We start from the raw sequence: 24,477 nt of genomic DNA, 5'->3' as shown, positions 1-24,477 counted from the left end.
AGAGAACAGACAATCAAATTACAATCATTTAAACCGTGATGTGTATTTCTCAATGAGCTCTGCTTTAGGTGGACATGGAACAGAGGCAATGTTGGGTGGTAATGCAGTTGTCCCCTGCACAGGTTCGTTCACAACTCCATGTATGTGCCTATCTAGGACATCAACAATAAGTCTCTCAATAAACTCATATTGCATATCCTCAAACACTGGTTTGATCACCCATTGTTTACTTCTTTTAGTGAAGGCCTTATTGTAGCGAAGCGTCCCTAAAGTTCCGGTCGTCCTACTTTGTTGACGGCCAACATTATGGTTATGTGCCAAGACCGCTAGAAGAGTCCGATTTATCATGCCCTCCATGCCAAAATGCAATCGTTTTGGCCTGTACTTTAGGCACATATTGTGGAACACCTCCAAATCTCCTGTGTGGCAGAATTCCGTGAGTCCCCTCAAATCTCTTGTTATAGTTTTATCAAATACAATCTTTTCAATGGCTTTGTGAGTGGGTGATGAAGGAATCAACCACTTCTTCTTCCGTGCCTCCTCTGTGGACAAATGGCCATGTTCACAATTGTGGAAATGTTGGTTTGTGGTCCAGCGGTGAACGTTGCTACAGTGTAGCATTACTGACCGCCATTTTTCCAGTAGAATTTCCAACGACCCTCCACATGTTTTTGAGCTCCACCAAAGATGGTTGCTGATTGACTTGGACCACTGTGAAATACCTTGCATATATTTTTTTTTTTACCTGCAGCCGACATTTTTTTATTGATTGTTTTTGCAAGATGCCAAACGTCAAATTTCTCCCATTGTCTTGGCAATTGAAACGTGTCTGTCCGTGGCTATCAGGTCGATCACCATTCCCCGCGATTGTAGTTCTTGCAATGATGCTACAAAGCCAACTTTCTCCATGGCCACTGAGGATGTACTTTGTGACACCTGCACGACCACCGAACTCACAATTTTCTTACTTTCCATGTCCTGAAAGTGGTAGGTGCAGTACTTGGCTGAAAATCCTGGGCTGTCGCACTGTCCATCACCGGCTAGCCTGAACCGTTTGCCCGCGAATGTACTATCAATAGACATTTTTTCCATTCTCCAAGCTTCGCTAATGGCTGGAAATAGATAATCGGTTTGGTATTTGTAGAACTGAGTTTTCGCAATGAAATGGATTCCCACAAACTGAAAGAAAGACTCTAACTTTTTAAAACTTGAACCACTAAAAAGTGCAGCTGCTGCACAAAGTAGATTGCCTGCTGGCAGTTGCCCCAGCATGGGTTGTGCAGACCATGAGAAAGGATAATATTTTGTACTAGTGGCATGTATTTTAAGGTTAGTGCCTCGAATTGCACGAGTCACATTAATCAATGGCTCCCCACATACTTCCCTACCAACCGAATGCCCACATTTCATCCGAATAATAATATCAATCAAACAACTATCGAATACAATGAATTTGGCCTCTTTCCTTATACTGTCACTCTGCATCCCAGCTGGTTCGGCCTGTAACGTTGAGGACATGTCACTCACATGAAAGGTAGAATCTCTGATATCGTCTTCTGCTATGTTCAGTGATATTGATGGTGTTTCATTGTCGTCCACTTCATTCTCTTCCATTGCAACATCTGTTCCTTCTCCGGCGATGGGTGAATAAAACAATTTCTTCAACTTTCTCGCGGTCTTAGTTTTTGCGGGTGTGGATTCTGTGAATTGATCTCCGACTGCATCCGAACTACCAGGAGGACATTCACTATCAATGGCTGGTGGTGGTATAGCTCCGTTGTCAATCACTTCATATTCTTCCCATTGGCACGATGCATCTCCAGTCTCAAGTGCCTGCCAAAAGGTTTGACAAGCAACATCTCTCGTTCACTTCACTGTCTGTGTAGATCTAGTTCGTACACCCACTCGCAACTAGAGGACAGATTGGAAAAGGGATGTTCAGTTTAAACACAACTTACAGTATTGAACTATTAACAGTGAAAAACAACATAATATAGTGACCAGGACACTAACCTTCTTTTGCTTTCTTTTCTTTGAAACTTTCTTGCCTCGAACTTCAACATCAGGACGCTGTTACTCCGACTCGTGTGTGCATGTCTCCACTTCCTCTTGCGCTGCAACGACTATATTTTCATGATAAGCACATCCATCACGTACTGACGCTCCATCGACTCCCTGAAACATAGAACTTTCATTAGTATGTATAATAATATTGAAAACACAAAATGTACTTGGGGACCAATACCCACGTACATCTCAATAGCAAAACACGAATGAACGCTTTGTGTAGAACATTCAAACGACAATTATTCACGCATTGTTGATCTAGTTAGATGGAACTGTCAAGATCCATACCTCGGGCTCCTCATAGACTTCCATTGATGATATTATTGAAGATGATGCTTCAGTAACTCCCTGAAACACAGTAATTGCATTAGTATGGTTTTCTATTTTGTTAAAAAGAACATAAACTTTGTGCAGGCGTCAACGGCTCATCTAAATAGACCTGCACAAATGATCAGTTGTCTAAAATAAATAATGGATATCTAAATATGATTCGATTTGCTCGATCGTTGGAAGTGTCACCACCCAGAGATCTGCATCAACTACTAGGGGTGATGTTCTTGTAGAAGAAGCTCCGTCATCTCCCTGAAACATAGTACTTGCGTTAATAAAGAAGGAAGTATAGCGGATGTAATCACGTCATATGATTTCGCTTGATCGAACTGTCAGTATCCATACCTCATAAGAACATCAAGGGACGTTGTAACTGCGGTGCACACTTCTGCAAGCTGTTGCGCCGACCCGTAACTGCATGCTGCCCCTTCTTCTTGGACTAATGCTCCATCGACTCCCTGAAACATAGGACTTTCATTAGTAATGAACACAATATTGAAAAAAGAAGACACATAGGAGGGCGACGACAGAAGGACATATCAATGGCTAAAAACGAAAGAAACATTGTGTGTAACAATCACGCTACAAGAATGCAAGATCTGATGATCTCCATCGATGGAACTGTCCGGAAACGTACCTCGAGCATCTGAGTGACATCAACGGTTGTCGTCAATGCGTTGGACTCCTCAGCATCTCCCTGAAAGACAGTACTTGCATTATTTTGGATAACAATAATTATAACTGAAAACAAAGACTAGAGGACGAGTACAAGGGTGTACCATTAGGTAAAATAATTACACGATAAATTAAAACTATTGATTTACATGCCTAAAACAAGTCAGTGGCAGAATAGCTAAGTAAGATTACCCGATAGGCGCTTGAAGTGGCTAATGACTGCAATAACGACACGGATGGAGAATCTTCCGCCTTCATATTGAGTGGATACATAAATGGGGAAATTATTGTTAGCTAATGCTACACACTACCGCAAGGCCGAGAGATAAATACGTAAACTGGACTCACCAGTGGAGGGATGTGGACGAATAGAGTGAGAATAGCGGTTGAGAGCAATTTTCGCTTCGCTCGCGGTGTGTTCTTCTTTATTAGCAATGATGTGGAGTACATGTCTGAGCTAAAGTGCCTGCTGCAGATGCGGTATCGATCACCCCTCTTGTCCGCAAAGACTTCTAGGACTCTACTGTCAAGCTCAGACGGTGGATATCCGCAATATCGGACCCATTCTCTTATCTGATCTATTGTCTTAGGGAAAACATGCTAGTACCTTCAGATTTTTTATGGGTCTTCGAAGGGCAACCGCCAATGGAACAGGCAGGCATTGTGGAAAGTTCTGAAAAGTAAAGATCAACAATTCTATATGAATACCAATGTGTTAAAAAATTAAATGACACATAAAAGGTTCAATGCAAGGTTCGTTTTGGTTCTTGGAACTATACACGTTATTCACATGCGGATAAGTATTTGAATAACTTTAAAAAAATAGAAAAATAATTTGACTAAACTCAGAACATGTGACTAGTTCCTTGCATGTACTGTCTTGAACGAAAAGAAATTGGACGCAAAATGATTATGGTACATGGCCTTACCTTGACGAACAAACAGTTAGATGCAGGGATCAGAGTAGTTTCTTGTCGTAGAACAGGGAGCAGTTCACAGGTTGCAAACTGACGAGTTTCCTCGAAGTGGTCACGGAAGTTCACAGAGACGAAGAGCAGATAACCAGCACCTTCACGGGTTGACTAGCAAAGCGCAAAGAAGTTCTCATTAGAAATATGAAGTGGGTTATAAAGAATTCGAAACAGGGGTGTGTTTGTGAATGAATGACGTGTATATGTCGTGGCATTATGCGGTTTGCAGGGGGGCGTCCAGCGTGAGGGGGGATGCTTGGCAGGAGACACGGGGTCTGGAGGTAGACATGGGAACAACAACCCATGCTCTATAGACCACTTTGAAGTGTACATGGTCTTTGGCACCTCTTGGCCTTTATCGCTCCCTGACAGCTCCACTTGCCAGCACAAGTACCCCGGTGCGAACTGCCTTTGATAGGGCGGGGGGTGGATTGGGGCGGTGGTCGTGCAGACAAGACACAGGAAGACTCGTGAATGGAGACACACTTTTGTGGATTGCAGGGGGGCGTCCAGCGTGAGGGGGGATGCTTGGCAGGAGACACAGGGTCTGGAGGTAGACATGGGAACAACAACCCATGCTCTATAGACCACTTTGAAGTGTACATGGTCTTTGGCACCTCTTGACCTTTATCGCTCCCTGACAGCTCCACTTGCCAGCGCAAGTACCCCGGTGCGAACTGCCTTTGATAGGGCGGGGGGGTGGATTGGGGCGGTGGTCGTGCAGACAAGACTCGTTTGCCGCAGGGCCTCACCAAGGAGAGGCCATCTAACTGCATGTAAGAGGCAGGCTGCAGGATCTACTACATGGAAGGCAGGGGGGTGAGTTTATAAATACCTCACCCTCCCAGGAGAATATATGGGTGCAGTTCACCCTGGAGACCCTGGATGCCTAGGCAGTTAGTCAGCAGCAGGCTGGCCTGTGGTGGCAAGGCGGCACGGGCCAGAGGGGGTCATCTCTGTACCCGGTGCCCAAAAGGATGATTTATTATGATCAACTATATGGATTATTTACCTATAACCATGTTTTGTATCAATAAAATCCAACGGCCTTTTATTGCCAACGCTTGAACAAAGTGGTGTGGTAAGTATTTTTGGGGGAGGAGGCAAGGCCGGGAGGCTTGATGCCAACCCGCAAAATAACATATGATTGTCTGCTGCATATGGGTTCAACGGTTATGTGGATTGAAGGGGGGCGGCCAGCGTGAGGGAGGATGCTGGCCGGAGACATGTGGTGTGACAAGACAAGGCACAGGAAGACTATTCAATGGAGACACACTAGATTCATTTAAAAAATCAAAACAACCATTGTTAAAATATATGTTGGGTTTTATTTTAGATCTTAATTTCAATTGAACATAAATAATAAACATTACACATTGTAAAGTTCCGGTTGCAGCACATCCAGGGAAAATCCGCGGTATTGTCCACTGTCGCTGGGGAAATGTTGTCTAATGGCAAGTACCGCACAGGCAGGTATTACTCTCCGAACGCGGTGTCCGAGCCTCCCGTGAAGCCACCAAGTGAAGCAACGATAGGCCACCAGCCTGTACCACCTGTGAAAATGAAAGATGCAAACTGTATTAAAATGACAAAACTTTCTTATCACTGTCGATTCAGGTAAAAAATGTCATTCTGCTTTGAAAAAAATTCTAACTAGAAAATGCACAATATGGAACCAATTTACATGCATTCAAATGATATGTAGATGTAATTTTATATGTGGGAGACGACCATGAAATAGTAGTGGCATCACTGACATCACAACCAGAGTATACTTACTCGTTACTCGGATTACGCGGACGAACAGTGCCGCGAAGTTCGTGCATAAGCACCATCATCATCCTCAACACGGTCCATGAGAGGCAGGCTTCCCTGAACTCTGGCAGCTCGGTGATGCATTGCGGACTTGGCTCGCCTTCCGAAATGTGGGCCAAGCACCCGGAATTATCACGGCAGCAGCAGTTCTCCTCCTCAGTTGGCATTAGCTCGCACCGATTGCACGTGCACCAGGTGGAGACGCCGTCCATGCGACATGGTCCAGGCTCTTCATCCGTTGACTGGTCCTCCCAACTGCCGTCCGAATCCCCATCGTTTTCGCATGCTTGCCTTTCCAGTAGTTCTTCCTCGGTGTACTCGGGCTCGTACATATACGGCATTATTGTAGCCATTGTGTGGTAAAGAAAGTAAAATAATTTACAGAGATGGTACAGGTGTTCACAAGGCCTAGAAGCGGCGAAGGTAGCTGACCAGAGCACAGAAACGAGTCACAGAATACTCAAAGTAACACAGAGAGAGTAATGGAATCGAAAATCTGCTGCTGTGTGTTGTGAAACGGTGTGTTTATACTTATTGAGGAAAGAGGCGTCCTGCCATTTCCATGGCGACACTTCATTAGCTGAGGCGCAGCGATTGTTGACACGAAACGTGCTTTGGCGTTGGGAAATGGGCAGTACGCGTCTGCTGATGTCAGGCTCAGGGGCGGGGGATTTGATTTAGTGCCGCAAAAGCAGGTGAGCCAGGTCGATGGGGGGAAATGATAGGATTATCAGAAAATGGCGGCTGATTTCGAGTGCGTTAATGGACGAAAAGTCGGGTAAGGTCCATAGGAAAGTTTTCTACGATCTACCGATTTATGCTTAAAAACACATGGCCGAACCGTAGGGACAACAAAAAAAAAGTCCCGGAACTATCCTTTAAAATTAAAAGAAGGAGAAAGAGAAGGAGATGCATGAGCCACTGAAGAGGGTGTCTCACAGATTCTCCTCCCCATATGACGTGCCGACAATGATGAAAAGCTTTCAAAAGATGTCAATGAAGTACCGCCCATTAATGCTGTCATTCATGAGTGTGATATGCCTGGTGCACTTGGTAAAGTTTGGGCTTTAGGTGCTCCTCCTATGTTCTTTCTCCATTACTGTTGTATTCTACAGCAAAGCATCCTTAAACATTTGCAGTGTCTATTCCGTGTGATGCTTACTGCAAATCCTCTCCTCCTCCTAGATATGCAGATTGAAAGTGCCCACGCTGGGTCCACAAAAGAAGCCAGCACATACCCAGTGTTACCTTTAGATTCAACTGCCTGTGGAGCACCAGGCAATGTTAGAACCAGGTTTCTTACCAACTGTACCACATCTCCTTCACCTGCTATGGACAAGGCCTTTGCCATGATGGTCAGGTGGAACTGAACAAGTTACACCGGAGGGAGAACCTCACTCAGGGATGTGTTGTTGTAGCTAATACCCATGGTGACCTGCTCGAAAGGTCATGGTGTGCATCAGACATTTGACATCAGCTGCCATGGACACAGTTTTAAAAATACCCAATCTAGAGGTATTCTGAGAGTGTGGCAGTACTCTGTGATGGCACTGCCAACATGTGCCAAGTAGACTTCAAACGGGTGGCCATTGAGGTTTTCGGGTATTGTAGTGGCAACCTTAGGGGTACATGCATTGGCGAGTGCATTTTTGCCATGGTAAGCCCGGTTGAAGTGGGAGCTGACAGTCTGGGCCCCAGCAAGCATTTCTTTTACAGGCTCAAAATTGCTGATAAAGTGTTTGGCTATGAAGTGAAGGATATGCGCAAAGCAGGGGGCATACATTGTTGGGCCAATGTAGAAAGGACATTTGATTAATTGTATGCTGCAATGAAGCCTTCTCTGTGACTTAGGCACTGAAACCCTTACATACACAATGGGCCTCATTACGAGATTCGCGCTAAAATCTCATCATTACCGGCATGGCGATAATAACGGGTCTGTGTAGTCTTGACGCTGCAAATACCGGCAACCTGGTAACGACCATACCGCCATGCCGGTAACGTCCCTCAAACCCCCAATACCGGCATCATGAAATGCACTGGTACCTCCTCCGCCTCCGACGACCCCTAAATAATGGACCCGGTAGTACTGCTAAGGGTATTACCGTGTCTGTCATCGGAGGAACCGGAAGTAGCGTCATCACGCCAGAACGGGAAATGCACCAGCAGCCATCTTTAAAAACATAATTCATTGCAATCCTTGATACACAGGACCTGTTCTGGCAAAATAGCATACACACCTTGAAGAAGATGTCAAAAGCCACACATAAAGGCGCTCCTCGCCAGCGCAAGGCAAGATTTAGTGGCAAGGAACTAAATATGTTGGCTGACACTTTAGCGGAGCAGGCAGACATGGTACTCTGCGCAGACCTGAAGCATCCGGCACAGCTCTGGAAGAAGCAGATTTGGGAGGATGTGGCGCGGAGGGTCAGTGTGGTTAGCACCACCGCATGCACCGTGAAGGATTGTAAGAAGCGGTGGGATGATCTACGCCTACGTGTAAGAAACATCCTGTCGGCAAATCGCAGCCAGGGGCAGACAACAGGCGGCAGGGCCCACTCCCCCAAAAAACTCACAAGGTGGGAAGAAACGTGCAGCACCACAATAGACATGGAGGGGATCAAAGGAGTTGGTGCAGTGGAGTTCGGAGTACCATCATCAGCTGATAAAGGTGAGTGTCCCCACAAACAACTGTAATGCAAAGTACAATGTCGGCCAACAAATGTGATAGTGATGCAAGCCAATACATGGCCCATCATTCACACATACACATATCCCTGTCTAGAAACTGGCCCCACCATTGTCACATCAACATGCATGCAGCATGCTGCACCCACACCCAAAACACACCCGACACACAGAAAAACAGCATGTGTCAAACTGCACGCAAGCCACAACACATCTGTAGGTCCCACAGCAGACACCACGGCAGACATATCAAAACCTGAGGGATGCCAATTCCACCCCCCCCTTACATAGCATGCACCCTCTCCGCCACAACAAGCATGCAACGATCTACACGGCACAAACTGCACAGACACCAATGCATGCATGATGCAAGTCAGTGCCTTAAGTGGCATTATAAAATGAGCCGGGGCTCATCAAGGGGGGTGGCCTAAAGGTTTGGGTCAACTGCTGGCTTATTAGGCCACGTCCCTTGATGAACCCCGGCTCAATGGGCTACTGGCACCCCTGCCAGGCAGCCGTTTGTAGAGATCAGCACCCTCTCCCCTTAGGGGAGAGGGTGCTGATCTCTGCCTTTATTTTCTAAAGGCTTGCCTGGCAGGAGACAGCACCTCGCCTATTCAGCCTTAATGGTGCCGCTGGCCCTCGTCGGCTGGGGAGGGGCACCGTCACCATTAAGGCTGAAAGGGTAAGGCCACTGGAAGCTGAGGCCATTTCCTGAAGACTGAAACTCCCGCGAATGCGCGGAAGCTTCAGGATTTAGAAAACAAGGCCTCTTCTTCCAGCCGCCTCACGTTTTCTCCATAATGGTGGGGCGGGCCCACGGCACCTCGCAGGTGCGGTGCCGCCATTATGGCATTTTTTTCTGAAGTTTTCGCACACGAGCGAGAGATTCAGGCTTTAGAAAAAAAGGCCTTTTCGTGTAGTGCAATGGGAAGATTAGTGAGACCTGGCAGGGCCCCACCTCAAAACGAGATTTCGGAGCCTGCCAGTGCTGATTCAAGTACTACCATCACCGATGCCCTGCCTCTATTTGTCCCCCACAGGCACGGATGTAGACAGTGATGACCATGAAGCAGGTGCCCAGGCCACAACACCTGCCAAAAGGGCCAGGGACGATGGCACAAGGCTATCGACGTCCAGGGGCAGTCGGATGGTCTGAGTGGCACGCAAGGGACACACCAGTGCACCACCATCTTCAGAGACAGGAACACAGGACCAACAAACACCTGCCACCACACCCCAGGAGTCAACCGTCAAACAGGACGTGGCCACAACCGTTGATTCGGAGCATGAGGGAATGCAGTCGGCTGCCACGAGTTCTGTCGGGGAGGTAGCTTCATCTGCGCCCCATTGTGGCAATGAAGAAGAGGGCCATGATGAGGAGCACACTCACGAGGGAGGCACCCTGTCTGAGGTTGCTGTGCAAACTCCAAGCCCCCGGGTCACCTCACAGGTCAGCCCACAGGGCACCCCTCAGCCTGAGTCTGGAGGCGAGGGCACACATGCGGAGTGGTCCCCATCTGAGAACATCCCCGTATTGGCCAACTCAGCAAATGTACCTCCACCGTGATCCGGGACATTGAGGGGCGCATGACACGGATGGAGGGCCAGCAACAGGCGATGCATGAACTTGTGAAACAATATATTGCAGATAGGGAGGCAAGTAGGCGTGAAATGTGTGCCAACACCGTTGCCATCATCAAGGCCGTAAACAGGAACAGCAAGCGGGTCCATGATGGTTTCGGAGCAGTTGCCCAGATCCTGTCCAGAATAGCTGACAACATGGAGCAGCGGCGTCCAGCGCCAACCGACCCGCAACCATCCACCTCATCATCTGCCACACCTGCCAGCTCTACGCAGACCAGCCCTGTGTGCAGGTCCATGCGCAGCACACAGCGCAATGGAATACAACCCCCTTCTCCAAAGAGGGGCCAGAAGTAACAGGGGCACCCTGCATGTGTTGACTGCAAGTGCAATAAAGAAAGATTTTGTGCACTTCATGTGTGGGGGTGTTGGGGGGTACGAGGGGAGGGGGTGTGCTGGGGAGAGGGTGTGTGGGGGTGTTGCGGGGGAGGGGGCATAGGGGAGGGGATGTGTGTGAGGTGGAGGGTCTATGCACGTTGTAAATATCACCTGTTTAATACGCCAATTGTGTAAAATTAACACATGACTGGACATTGCTTATTGGGTGCGTGTGAATTTATTGCATTACAGTTCACAGTGTCCATCTACCCCCACATCCAGTGCCCAGAAACCCACATCCATGGCACCCTCTGCATTCCAGTGCATTAGAAAAATTGGTCTATCACAGACTTGTGCACAGCACGTCCCTCATGTGCATCGCTACCTGGCTGATGTGCAACCCCTTCTCCATCATCCTCATCCTCACCCGGTGGTTGCTGGTCAATGTCAGGCGGCAGAGGTACGTTCCGTCGGATGCACATGTTGTGCAGCATGGCACATACTATGATGATCTTGCCCACCTTCTCAGGCCTATACAGGTACATATATGAACCCGATGGAAGTCCTCTTCGCGCCTATTCTGCGGATTTCTGACAGGGGTGAGGAGCCACGGCTTCAGGGGATAGCCTGCATCACCTGCATGGGAGCACAATAAGGTATGTGTGAGGGTAATTCTTCAATTCCATCTGTGCTCAGCCTGTACATTGTTCATGTTCATATGCAGGATATTTCTGATGGCAGCCATTGACTACACATATGCGCAACTATCTGGCATTTTCACAGCTTGTCAAGCCATGGTGGCAGGCATGTGTGATATACAGGACTGAGGGGACTTCACATCAGACTCACCACTCACCCAGATGGAGTGGAGTGATGTTCTCACATGCGGGGGATGTAGGGCAGGTGATGTGACCAAATTCATGTAGGCCAGTGTTTGATGATATAGGCTGATATACACCATGTCACATGTTGTTTGGAGTATCATGCTTGTAGTAATTTGATGATACCACAATGTGTTTGGTGGTATGGTCCACAAGTGTAGGGATGTGTTTGTTTGATGATGCAGGGTGTCCACTTGCATGCTGGTACTTATGTGCAGTGGATGTTTACCACTCCAATTGCACTCATATAGGTGATGTTCACTACTTGATGGGTTGGATTCCCAGCAGTCTTGACACAAGTAGATTATTGCGTTGGCATTCATCTACACATTTCGCCATGGTGGCATGCGTTGTTCTTGTGGTGGAGGGCCAGTGACAGTGGATTCCCTGGGCAGGATTTAATTCTACGCACTCATGCATGCATGATCTGTGAGGTGCTTTGATGCGGTCTTGTGTATTACCCTTTGTGACTGCATGTAGGTGCATTGCGGTGCTGTGGGTACGGTCTGATGATGTGCAGTGGACATGATGAGGATTGTGCACGGCTTGAGAGTTTGACATTTTAACATTGGTGTGCGGCCAGAGTATGTCGGCATACATTGTCAGTGTCATGATCAGGTTGGGATGATTAGGTGTGCAGTGTTTGCCAGCATGGATAGTTTCCAGTCACCACCACAATCACACCCAGGTAGCATATGCATGTTTCCCCCCCAACACACATGCATATTCCCCCCCCAAAAACACCCAGGTAGCATTCGCATGTCACACCCCAACCCATACACTACCATGGGCCTGTGAGCAGACTTACCCAGCAACCAGGCACGTTGTGCAGCATGTCGCTCCAAGTAGCGGGGTAGCGAGGAGTTCCGCAGCACCATTGCATCGTGTGTTGATCCGGGAATCGGGCACAGCAATGTGTGATCATCTTGCTGGCGTCATATACCATCTGCACATTGGTGGAGTGGTATAGCTTGCGATTGCGGTACACCACCACCATGGCATGCGGGACCACCAACTCCACATGGGTGCAGTCGAGAGCACCGATGCAATGTGGCATGCCTGCCAGTGCATGGATACCTATTTTTGTGTCACTTACTCCTGGCCAGTCCGTGGTAGGGGTATGTAGTCCCCTGCGTGCTTCAGGAGGGCATCCAGCACTTGGTTCAGCAAGCATGAGAAACATGGTTGTGATATGCCATGCAGATGCCCCACTGTGTGCTGGTAGGTGCCTGTGGCCAGGAAGTGGAGCATGGACACTACCTTCAGTAGAGGAGGAATGGAGGTACAGATTTGAATCAGGCTGACTATGTCATCGTGTATTAGATCCACAATGGCGATGATGGTGTCCCTGTCCAGGCGGTACAGGGTGTGGATCTGTGCCGGAGTCAAGTTGAATGGAGTGGCCCTTATGCGAGGGATTGGTGGCTGCCTGTGTGGTTCCACTGCTTGCACTGCTGGTACTTGCTGGGCCAGTCTCACCCTGCTTCTCCTCCTGCTTCTCCTCTGTAGTACCTGATGTAGTGCCTACCCATGGAGTAGCAGTGCAGCCATGTCCTCTAGCTCCAAAATCGTAAGGGACTTTCCTTCAAATGTTAGACTGTCAAACAGCATAGAATTCTACTTTTACTCTTGATTATCACTGCTTTCCAACAGCAATGATTGTTCCCGTCTAGACTTTTATGTAGCATAATCTTTGTCTTGTTTATTACCCATCTCATCATCATACCTTTTCTAACCTAATAGAGAAGCTGATGGAGATCGAGAAATGGGATTTTCAATCTTCTCCCACTGTTTATCACTGATCCTCATTAGATGAGATCTTCCTTTGCCACTGAGAAAGTGGACAGAACTGAAAGTGCAACGTCCTCTGTCTGTCTCCCTGAATGTTTGTTGTCAAGGTGCATTTCCTTATACTGACGAATGTACCCCATAGTGACGTGTGATGAGCTTTGTGGAACATGAGTTTCATAATACCTTCAAAGATCACATGTAATTCTGCCATCCACAGTGCACAAAACAAGTGCTGCAGCAGGGTTGAAAAGATCACGAGTAGCACCTCTTCAACTGCCTTTCACTCATTTGTGTGCTGACATGGTGTTCTAAATTTGCCCACATGTGTCTCACTACCCCAAACATCTGCTGATCCCCCACATAAAAATTAGATGTGCATGACATCACACATGACGTAAGCTACCCTTAGGCGTTCCTGGTTCCTCCTGCACCTCATCCAGGTGTAGCCTGATGGCATGTTTCCTGTCCACTCGATACAAGAGAAAGGCACAGAATGGTGTATCACCCACCCTCCCAAATCAAGACTGCTCTCTCCACGAAAGGTTAGGTGAGTGTGACTCTCCCACAGGCTACCCTTAGGGTTTACCGGCTCCTCATCCCTCCTCCTAGGTTTCTACAGATGGTAAAATGCTTCTCTACTTACTGAGTGGCACTAAATGGTGTTTCACCCAACTCCTTGAATCTCTGAAGCTCCCTTCCAGCAAGATTTGGCAAGCGTGCTATTCCACAAGCTTTCATCAGGGTTTTGTGGCTCTTCCCACTACTCCTCTCAGGTGTCAACCGATGACACATGTCTCATACACGTGCTTCAAGAGAGGGAAATTGATTGGTGTGTCACCCACCTCCCTAAATATGTGCTCTTCTTTCCCAGCAAAATCAAGTGAGCGTGCCTTTCCAACAAGATGTTGTCATGGTTTTGCAGCTCCTCCCGCATAAGAGTTTCATCCACTCATTTCAAGAGACGGAAACTGACTGGTACATCAACCGCCTCCCCAAATCTCTGGTGAGCGCCCCTATGTTCTTCACCCTCTCGAAATCACTCAATGTTCTACTCAGTGCTGCATAACCAAAACCAACCCTAAATCTCACTGTGTTACTGAATCCCTGTCACTCAAGCCTCTTCCCACAATTACTCTAAATGCCCTCCAATATATGAAGCTGTCCCTGAACAACCCACAACTGCCTCCAGCAACAACCACCTGCCGCTCTGAAAGCTGCCTGAGACTGAGTCGGAGCTCCCACCAAGTATCCCTTTTTAAGGCCTGTCATTGAACTTCGAACACATGTTCAATACGTTTCACCGAAGTTCCTTCATCCTTGACAAAACACCCAAAGTTCAAGTGATTTGAATTTGGTGCGGAAACACTCATGGAGGCCTGATATTGACTAATGGACTACTTTAAGTTTGCATATAGTTCATATAGTTGGAAAGGGATACTAGGCAGGGTTGTTCCCCTTTGCCTGCACGGTTTAATTTGGCAATGAACCAGCTTGCTGAAGCAATGAATCAAATATATAAGGGGGTCCTCTACTTACAAGAACTGAGTACTGTAAACTAAGCAACACACAACTGCTCCTGTTGTTCTCGATCTATACACAATGAATACAATTTTAAAAAAGTCCCGTAAAGGACATCCATCTGACAGGATAGCACCTCAAAAGTGTAAACAACTTATTGTTAACAATTTTCCAAATGTCCAAATTTCCCTGGCTGACTTCTGCAACCACTCTTTCGCCTCTGGGACCTTCCACTCACCCCAGAAGCACTCTCTTGTGCATCCCCTTCTCAAGAAACCCTCAGCCGACGCCTCCCTTCCGGCTAACTATCGCCCGATCTCTATCATTCCTTTCCTGGGCAAACTCCTGGAAAAGCTGGCCATCTCCCAGCTCAATCTTTATACCGAATCTGTTGGTTGTCTCCATGACCATCAGTGTGCTTCAGAGCAGCCAGAAGCACGGAAACTGCTCTCGTGAACATCCGTGAAGACCTGCTCTCTAATCTTGATTCTAATCTCCCCTCTGTCCTCATTCTACTTGATCTCTCTTCTGCCTTTAACACGGTCAACCATGCCATCCTGCTGAACCCTCTCCGTGATAACCTGGGTATCACTGATCAGGCTCTGTCCTGGCTGACTTCTTTCCTCTCTGACCGACCCTCTCAGGTCCAACTTGGGTGCTTCCTCTCCTCTATATCTCACTCCACCTTCGGAGTTCCCGAGGGGTCTAACCTCTCTCCCTGGTTGTTCAACCAGTACCTGGCACCTCTTGTCCACTGCATTGCCGCTATCTGCTGCAATTGTAGGTGCTAGGCGGTTAACACCCAGCTCGCCTTCAGGCTCCCCTCTGCCGCCTCTTCTCCCTCTGTCATCCCGGATTGGCTGACTGCAATCCAGGAGTGGTGCGCCACCAATGATCTGTGCCTGAATGCAAGCAAGACGGAGATCCTCCTCATCAGCAGACCTGCACCCCTCTTTCCCGCCACTCTCTGGCCGGCCTCCCTTGCCCCTCCTCCTTCTCCCACCTCTGAGACTAAGAACATTGGGTTTATCTTTGACTCCTCTCTCTCCTTCTCTCCTCATATTTCCGATATCTCTAAGAAGCCGAACTACCAAGTGCACCTCCTCAGAGGTATTCTTCCTTTGCTCTGCCTTCGACCGGAAGCATACTGTATCTAGAGCTCTGGTTCTCTCTAGGCTTGACTACTGTAACAGCCTCCTTTTAAATCTGCCTGCCTATACTTTCCGTACTCTGCAACTCATCCATAACAGGACTGCAAGACTTGTCCTTGGACTCAAGCCCAGGGATCGTATCGCTCCAGCACTGAAATCTCTCCGTTGGCTACCAGTGCCTGCAAGGATCAAGTTCAAGACCATTTGCATTGTCCACAAGGTCTACTGGGGCCTGGGACCAAAATATCTCCAACTTTCTCTTCTGAAGTATCTTCCTACTCGAGCACTTCGCTCCTCCACCTCCAACTCCTTGAGGGTCAGTCGCTTTTCAAAGCAACGATTTGGGGGCAGATCTCTCTCTTCGGCTGGCGCCTCCCTCTAGAACAGCCTCCCTGCCTCTCTGAAACTTGAGCAGAACCATCTCCGGTTCTGGAAGCAGCTCAAGACTTTCCTCTTTGCTTATGCCTTCTCTCTTCCCCTTCCTTGCTGATCTCCTTTCTGATACTGCACTGGTTACCTGGCTACCCTCTGAACCACGAGCCTAGGTTCCTGCCTTCCGAGTTGCACACCTACCCTGCCCCCTGGCAACCCTGCACTTGGCCTGTATCTGCAACCCTACAATCCCTCATACGTGCACTTATCTATCATCTGTTTTTCTGCATTTAACCCTTGAACTGCAACCTGCTGGCCGCACGTCTTGATTTCTATGTTTGATCCTATGTCTTGCACGGGCTCCTTCCCCCTTCCCCTGGCACTTCCCCTTCCCTCTCCCCTGCACTTGCGCAATCTCAATGTCACTGGGCTAGTAAGATCAGTCTTGTTCCCTCTTGTTCCCCTCCCTCGCCTCGTCGCACCTTGAAACACTTGTGTATAGGTGCAATATAAATCAAATATCATATCATATCAAAGCACATTTGTTCAACAAAGTGCAATATAGTGCAAGTAAAGTGCAAAGTGCTAAACATTAAATCACATAAACATAGATATCAATTATTATCACTTTCTAAGACAAAGACAACATCACAAATATACATACTCCATCATTGATTTTGTCAAAAAATAATTGCATAATTTGCAGTCGAGTTTATTACAATTTGTCAATGCATCGAATGCACATGCCGGGGTAGTCTCGTATCTTTCTTAGCTTTCTAAGGTCGATGTCAGTACAATTAATAATTCATTTCATTAAGTACAATGTTTCGCCCTTCAATCAATTAACACACATGCATCACAACCTAACAGAAAACACTCAAAAGTGCATAGTGCTTATTAAGTGAACAGGCTCTTCTTTTGGCCATGTTCAGGTGATTATTGCACCTCTCACATTTGCATTTATATTCCTCTTTATTGTTGTCTTTCCATATTTATTGCAGCTTTTCCATTTTCAGAGGTTCCGCTTCGTCTCTGTAGATTGTAACTGACAATCTCAATAGTGGAAACATCTTAGATGTTTTTCACAGCAAGATCAATTCACTGTAGATGCAGTTAAATATTATGCATGCACACTAGTTGCATTCCTTCGTTCGTTAGTGCCGAAGTACCGAACGAAGGGATGGAAATAGGGTGCATGCAGATTATCTAACTGCATCCACCATGAATTTACATTGGGGAGTGCTGCACATATCATTAGAAATCAGTGATCAAGGCAGATGGCTACCCCACATAATTCATCTTGCTGAGAAATACATCCCACTGTTGAGATTGGCAGTTACATTATATTCTTGTAGTCAATGACTGACCAATCGATATTTTCTAACTTTTTGTCTCGTGCTTCTCATTCTAAGATTCTTTCTTTATTGATTCTACTTGTACTTCCAATGTATGTTTTCCCATGTATACTGTAGGTCATATAAATACACAGCTGTGTATCACAACTGACAAATGATCTAATCGTGTATGCACATTTAGGGTGAACGGTTAGTGGTATAATTTTATTGAGTGGGCATACACCATTCTACATTTGCCATATTTACCAAAACCATTCAATCTTGTCATTAACCCTCATGTTGTTCCATCTGTGATATTCTGAATCATAACCGGATACAGTTTGTTTTAGCGTGGATGATAAGGTATATACCATTGTTACAGCGTCTTGGATATCATTTCTGAAATTATCATCATGCATTAGACCATGCTCATGTTATTTTCGTTATTTTGAATCAATGAACACTTTGAGGAGTATATTATATTATAAATCAAATTATGTCCAAACATGTGTCTGAATGAGATTATTTAATCTTAAAAAGGTCCATTATTCAATTAGTGCCTACACTTTTCTCTGAACCTTTAACATTCTGTATAGTACAGCCTCTTTGTGGGTATCCTTAAGATTTTGATCTTTTACTTAATATTCAAAATCTTCACTGCAAATGTGTTTAATTACTGCAAATCCACTATCCATAATTATGCCTTTTTGGGTGTACTCTTCCCTGGGTTTCTTGAACATTGTACTGCGTAAACACGGATCTAAATCCAAGAATTCTATTTGATTGTAGCTGGGTGCTATTGTAAGATAAATATGAAACTCATTAACATATAAGTTGTTTATATACTTTTCCAAATTGACCACACCGCCATCCCAGATAATGACTATATCATTATCATTATCATAAATCACACCAACATTAAGATACACTAATATGTAGATAAAGTACAGTTTTACCTAAAGGTCAATTGAAACAACAACATCCATCGACTCAAGCTCTGCCTGTTCTGCCTCCAAGCCTGGATGTCAAGCACTTACCAGAACCTCAACACAACAAAGACAGTATGTATTCTACCCGCATGCTGTCTTGAACATACATCACATTCAAGAGAGCCAGCATCACCTACAAAGCAGTCACAACCAAAACGCTAGTCAACCTAGCTAAAAAACTCACCATCTCCAGAGACCAGGACAACACCACACGCCACTGCCAGACATTGCCAAGCTGGAAACAAAGAACCCAAACCAGTGCAACAGACCTTTCCTGCTATGCACCCGGTTTCTGGAACAAGTTACCCATGCAGTTGAGACTGGCCCCCATACATCCAACACTTCAGGAAGGTCCTGAAGACACTAATCTTCAAAGAACATCTTGCCAATTGTTGTTCACTCCACTCAACCCTAATTCTCCACTTGTGGTACTCTGCCTCTCCCATTTTCCAGCTTTTAACGTGAGCTCCTCTGCTACCCCCACCCTCTTACTTGTAACCCTCAGGGTGCATCTCCATTGTTAAGTGTTCTGGTGCTTCCCAGCTAGGTTTTGCTCTTTAAAAATCCCATTCATTCTCAAATACAGACATAAATCTACATATCTGCACCATAGAAATACATGATCCAGATAATTTTCCCCAGTTTTCTTCATTTTGCAAGAAGCTTATTCTGCCACAGCAATGTTTATAAATCGTTTTGTAAAATATACAAATTGTATTAGCAAGTAAACATGTTAGCATTTCAATAACCATAATATGTTGATCAAAATATCTTGCTGAATTGTCTGCAGTAAAATATAACATTGTACAACATGATTGATCATGAGGGTCAGAGGTGCAGAGAGCAGACATAAAGAGTAATAAACAGCTGTCGTTTAACCTCTTGAAGGGTATTTGAGGATGTGTGACAAATCTCAAATATTAGATTTTTGTTTGACTGCATTCAGATATTCAAATAGCTGCCAATATATTGTGAAATCAGTTCTATTAATAAGCCTATACCATTGATTATATGCCTCAGCTGGTGATAATTGTAACCTGTTTTGTGCGTTTCTGGCAAAAAGAAATGACGGGCATCACTGAATATTTAACTGTAACAATCTTTGATACTGTTCTTCAGTTGCACTGTGAAAGATATTTTCATCACCTCACTTGGATCAGTGGAAAGCTCTTTATAATTAAAGTAATTATAAAGATCAAGTATAACATATTGAAAAATACTACATGCCCAATTGTATCAGTCAATTTAATTACTAAACTATGATTCAATTGATATTGTTTTAAAGCCTCTTTTTCTTGTTTGTTGAGATTATTTCACATGTTTAATGTATGTTGCTCTTAATACCTTTTACATCTGTTGTCACAAAACCGATAAATAGATCTATATAGTTCTCTTTTGGAAACTTTGGTGTAAATGTAAATTTCATTATACATTTTCTGTCTTCAATTTATTGGGAACAGATTCTTATCACCAGTGATGATCTGCTCTCTAACCTGACTCCAGCTCCCCCTCTGTCCTCATCCTCCTTGACCTTTCCTTTGCTTTCGACACGGTCAATCATGCCACCCCGATCAACAGATTCTGTGTTAAAGCTGGGCATCACAGAACAGGCCCTGGCATGGCTGACCTCCTTCCTCCTGGACCCTCCTTCCCAGTTCCAACTTGGGTCCTTTCTCTCTACCACCTCTCTCTCCACATGGGATTTCCCCCAGGGCTCTATCCTCTCATCATGGCTCTTCAATGTCTAACTGGCCCCTTTGGCACACCTGATCTTCTCCTTCTTTTCTAACTTTCAGTGTAATGCAGATGACACTCAGCTATCTTTCAGGCTTCCCACAGCCTCCTCTCGTCCCTCGCTCATTACTGACTCGATGTCCACGATTCAGGATTGGTGCGCCTCCAACGATCTTTGCCTTAATGACAGTAAGATGGAGATCCTTCTCAGTGAGCCCCCTGCGCTTTCCCTCTCTCACTCTGGCCGCCCTACTTGGGTCCTCTACCCTCTCTTTGCCACCTGCAACTAATTCAAAACAGTACTGTGAGACTTATCGTTGGCCTCAAACACAGGGACCATATCTCTCCAGCCCTGAATCTCTACACTGCCTCCCGGTGGCTGCAAGGATCAAGTTCAAGACCCTCTGCATTGTCTACAAGTCTTTCTGAGGCTGGGGCCTGCACTACATTCAACTCTCTCTTCTGAAATACCTTTCTTCTAGAGCACTTTGATCAGCTACCTCAAATTCTCTGAGGTTCAGACACTTCTACAGGCAGAGAATGGGAGTAGATCTCTCTCTTCTGCAGGCTCCCTCTGGAACGGCCTCCCTGCCCCTCTCAGACTTGAGCTGGACCACCTGAAGTTCCAGAAGCAGCTCAAGACCCTCCTTTTTTCCTCTGCCTTCCTTCTCTCGGTCCCTTGCTAACTTACCTGTCTGCTGCACTGACTGGTTTCCTGATTCCCTCAGAGTTTAACTGGGTACCAGGCTCCTCCACAACCAGTCTTCCTTGCACTGCCTCCTGGCCTACCGCGCATTTAGGGGCTGTAACTGTAAACCCTACAGCCCCCTGACTCCTGCACTTGCCTAGAGCTGCACTTCCCTGGCTGCACTTACTCAGAGCCGTGCTGCCCTGATCCCACTTTCTCTTTTTCCCTCCTTTGCACTTCCCCCTCTCCATCTCCTTGCACTTTTATTGTCGCACTTGCACGATCTGAATGACACAAGGCCTAGTAGGATCGTTTGTCTTGTCCTCCGATGTCAACCCTGCCTTGTCTTGTGGCGCCTAGAAACACTTGTGTACAGGAGCCTTATACATGCCATACCATATCATATCATTAAATCAGATAGTCAAAGAGCTCAGTCCATTAAATTAGTGGTTACAACTTTACTTTTGTTAATCATGCAAGTGCTACAAACAACATCATGTGGACTTATGTTTCTCCATGAATCCATTATGTTCATTATACCATCAAGAAGCACCATTGCTGAGTGCAGACATGCATTCCAAAAATTAATTTTTGCAGTTAGCCAATTTTTAACCCATTGCAAAAGAAGTTCAAAGGTGCACTGGACTAGTGTAAATGTATTTAAAAAAAGGTTTTAACTTGCTGAAAGAAATTTGAATAATGTGCAAATACAAAAGTATCCTAAAATAATAAACCCTAAAATATTAAAGGTTATATCACATGTTTCTCAAAATGTGCACAGGGAGCCAACATTTAGAAAAATGCATTATTCACTTCAATGTGAACTTACGTGCTTTGATAAATTTGGACTTTTTGAATCAACGTCATACCTGAAAGTAAAAAACAAATGCATGAGAACTATATTTTGCAACTGAAATTAACAGAGCTAATAAAAGAGCAACATTTCAGTCATAGTTTACCATGCAAAACAATTTATGACAAAATGACATGCAGGTTCTTTTGTCCAAAAGCAAATTATGGACCTTTCCCGAAGTTTATTTACACATATTTGCTAAACTGTTTCTGGTGCAACGTTGCTTATAAATGCATGTAACATCTGATATGCGGAACAAAATAACATTTATCGCCGGATCACATACTCTTAGAAGATAAGGGTGTTAATTAGCACATACTTTTTATATCGATTCAAACCATTCCAGATCACATGAAATATAAGCTTGCACAGAATATTAGCTGTTGCTAATTTTTCACCACAAGCACTCGTATTTTGTGAATTTCTATTGCACAGACGTTGTTGTGTGGGGTCTAGTGTTTTGGCTGACGTGAGCACCGTGACTGTGTCATCACGCTCACATGCTCACTCAATAAAAGGGGCTCTGCTGGCGCTGCGAGGGCAGAGCAGCAGAGCCCCAGGAAGTGGCAACTCGTGTCTGTGTATTGTGTGTCTGGACGGGGTTGTGGGCCTGCCACGTGGTCGTGGCCTGGTGTGCGGCGCGGCCCGAGTGCCCTCGGAGCCGTGACCGCTGAGGACTGGGGGTGACACTCGGTGTCCCCCGGGTGCCGTAGGGTGCATCCCTACACGAGACACGCCGGTTGCCCACCGATGTGTCTCTGCCTTCGAGTGATCCCGACGGCATCAGTGGGCTGCCCAGGAGACCGAAGGCAGCCCACAACACTGGCGACGAGGGTGCTTCGCCCCCACATGCCCGCGGTAGCTCCCGCAGAGTCGGAGCGCTCCGGGCTGTGTCGCAGAGGAGAAGGGGGCGGAGCCACGAGGCCACGCGTGCGGCCGCAGCATGGACCGCGTTTGCTCCGAGCGAGCACGGGGCGGAAGGTGCGGCATCTGGCCGTGGATCCAAGGGGTGGTGCTGGGGCAAATTCCCTCCACTTGCTGGGAGGGGGTGCCTCAACATCTGCGGCGGCGGCCGGTGAAAAGAACCGCGGGCGGGGCCGCGTGTCACGTCCGGCCACCGGAACAAAGGAAGGGGGCGGAGCCTGTGAGGGCCCGTGTCCAGGATGAGTGACGGCCGCTGCAGTGCCTTGGCCACTCGCTCCACACACTGTATCAAAGGAGTTACTCCTTTTCGTGCACTTGATCTGTGCGAAGTCGGCACTACCCACAGTATGGTCGGAGAGGGGCGTGGCCCCGGCGTACACAGGAGCAGCCTGTGCAAGAAAAGGGGTGTGGCCCCCAAGCGCGGGCTGAGCTCCAGGACAAACAGAAGGGGTGGGGCCTCATTACTGCTCATCTTGGGCCCCAGAACTGCGGGTGAGTGGCAAACAAGGCAGCGGGGGCGGCAGAAAGTCGGTCCAATTTAACCATCCTGCTGCCTGTACCTGTTTCAGCCCCGGGTAGCGGCTCCGGTCGGAGTGCTCGTGCGCCCGTGGGGAGAGGCATGCTGGGTAGCACCACTGAGGTCCACTACGAGTGCAAGGGGAGGGGCCCACATCAGCAAGGATGTTGAGGCGCAGCCCAGTGAACACGTTAACGGGCTGCCCCCATCTGGACACCCTTGCCATCATCAATACCCCAGAAGGTGCGGCCCACCCACGGAGCACAAAGGCAGCACCCGAAGAAACACCAGTGGTGCGGTGACTGAACAGTTTGCAACAGCCAACTGCTAGTGACATAACAGCTAGCCGGCCCAACAGTCATCATGTCGGACGAGGACTGTGAAGGCATATGTCGGGGTCAGCTGGCACCTATACCAAACTTCGATGTCCTGGGTGTGCCTGCAAGTCTGGGACCCCGGTGGATAGCCTGGGTGGAAAACCTAGAGCTGTACTTTGAGGCGATGGAAATCAAGGACGCAGCAAAGCGCCCGGCACTCCTGTACTCGGCCGAGCTAGCCGTCCAGAGGTTGTTCAAGACATTAAGGCACAAAGATCAGTCTTACAAGGCAGCCATCGCAATCCTGAACGAGTACTTCAAGCCCATGGTCAACAGGGACTATGAACGGTTCAGGATGAGGTGTGCGAGGCAGGAGGAAGGGGAAAGCCTTGATGCGTTCCACGGGAAGTTGCGTGGAATTGCACTCTCCTGTGACCTGGGAAATTTCGAGGAGGACAAGATCCGGGCGCAGATCATCTATGGCTGTAGCTCCACCAAACTGCCTAAGCAGGTGCTGAGGGACCCAGCGCTGACACTCGATCGGATACTGGAGCTTGGCTGGGCACAGGAACTGGCGGAGGTGAGGGCCTCGGTCATGGACTCCTCTAGACACCACCTAAAGATGGAGGTTCCCCTGCCGCGAGTGAAGGTTGAGGAGGTGGCGGCTGTCGGCAGTTGGCCAGGAGGAAGAGTGATGAGGAGGGGAGACTGGCCGAAGAGAGACCCCAATGCTACCATATGTCATCAGTGTGGGTGGGATCTTCCACACCCGCAGGACTGCCCGGCGATGGGACAAATCTGTGGAAGGTGCGGGAAAGGAGATCACTTTGCACGAGTGTGTCTCGCTCCGGCCCCAGCCGGCATCGTGGGGGCATCAAGGGGGAGTGAGGTGAAGGGGAG

At 47.2% G+C, this 24,477-nt stretch overlaps 1 protein-coding gene across 3 annotated transcripts in view; it reads right to left on the bottom strand.

Annotated features, from left to right (window-relative positions):
- The window catches only part of CPNE8 (copine 8), a 2,424,038-nt gene that overhangs the window by 1,485,090 nt on the left and 914,471 nt on the right, over nt 1–24,477 (bottom strand). For all 3 annotated transcript variants that reach the window (XM_069629223.1, XM_069629224.1, XM_069629225.1), the window contains one exon: nt 21,796–21,835. In XM_069629223.1, the coding sequence (XP_069485324.1) occupies nt 21,796–21,835 (40 nt within the window). The remainder of the gene's footprint in view (nt 1–21,795; nt 21,836–24,477) is intronic.

This window comes from Ambystoma mexicanum, chromosome 12 (assembly GCF_040938575.1).
Source record: "Ambystoma mexicanum isolate Mex_15411 chromosome 12, UKY_AmexF1_1, whole genome shotgun sequence".
NCBI lineage: Eukaryota > Metazoa > Chordata > Amphibia > Caudata > Ambystomatidae > Ambystoma > Ambystoma mexicanum.
The sequence above is the reverse complement of the archived record's forward strand: the minus strand, read 5'-3'. Positions and strand labels throughout refer to the sequence as shown.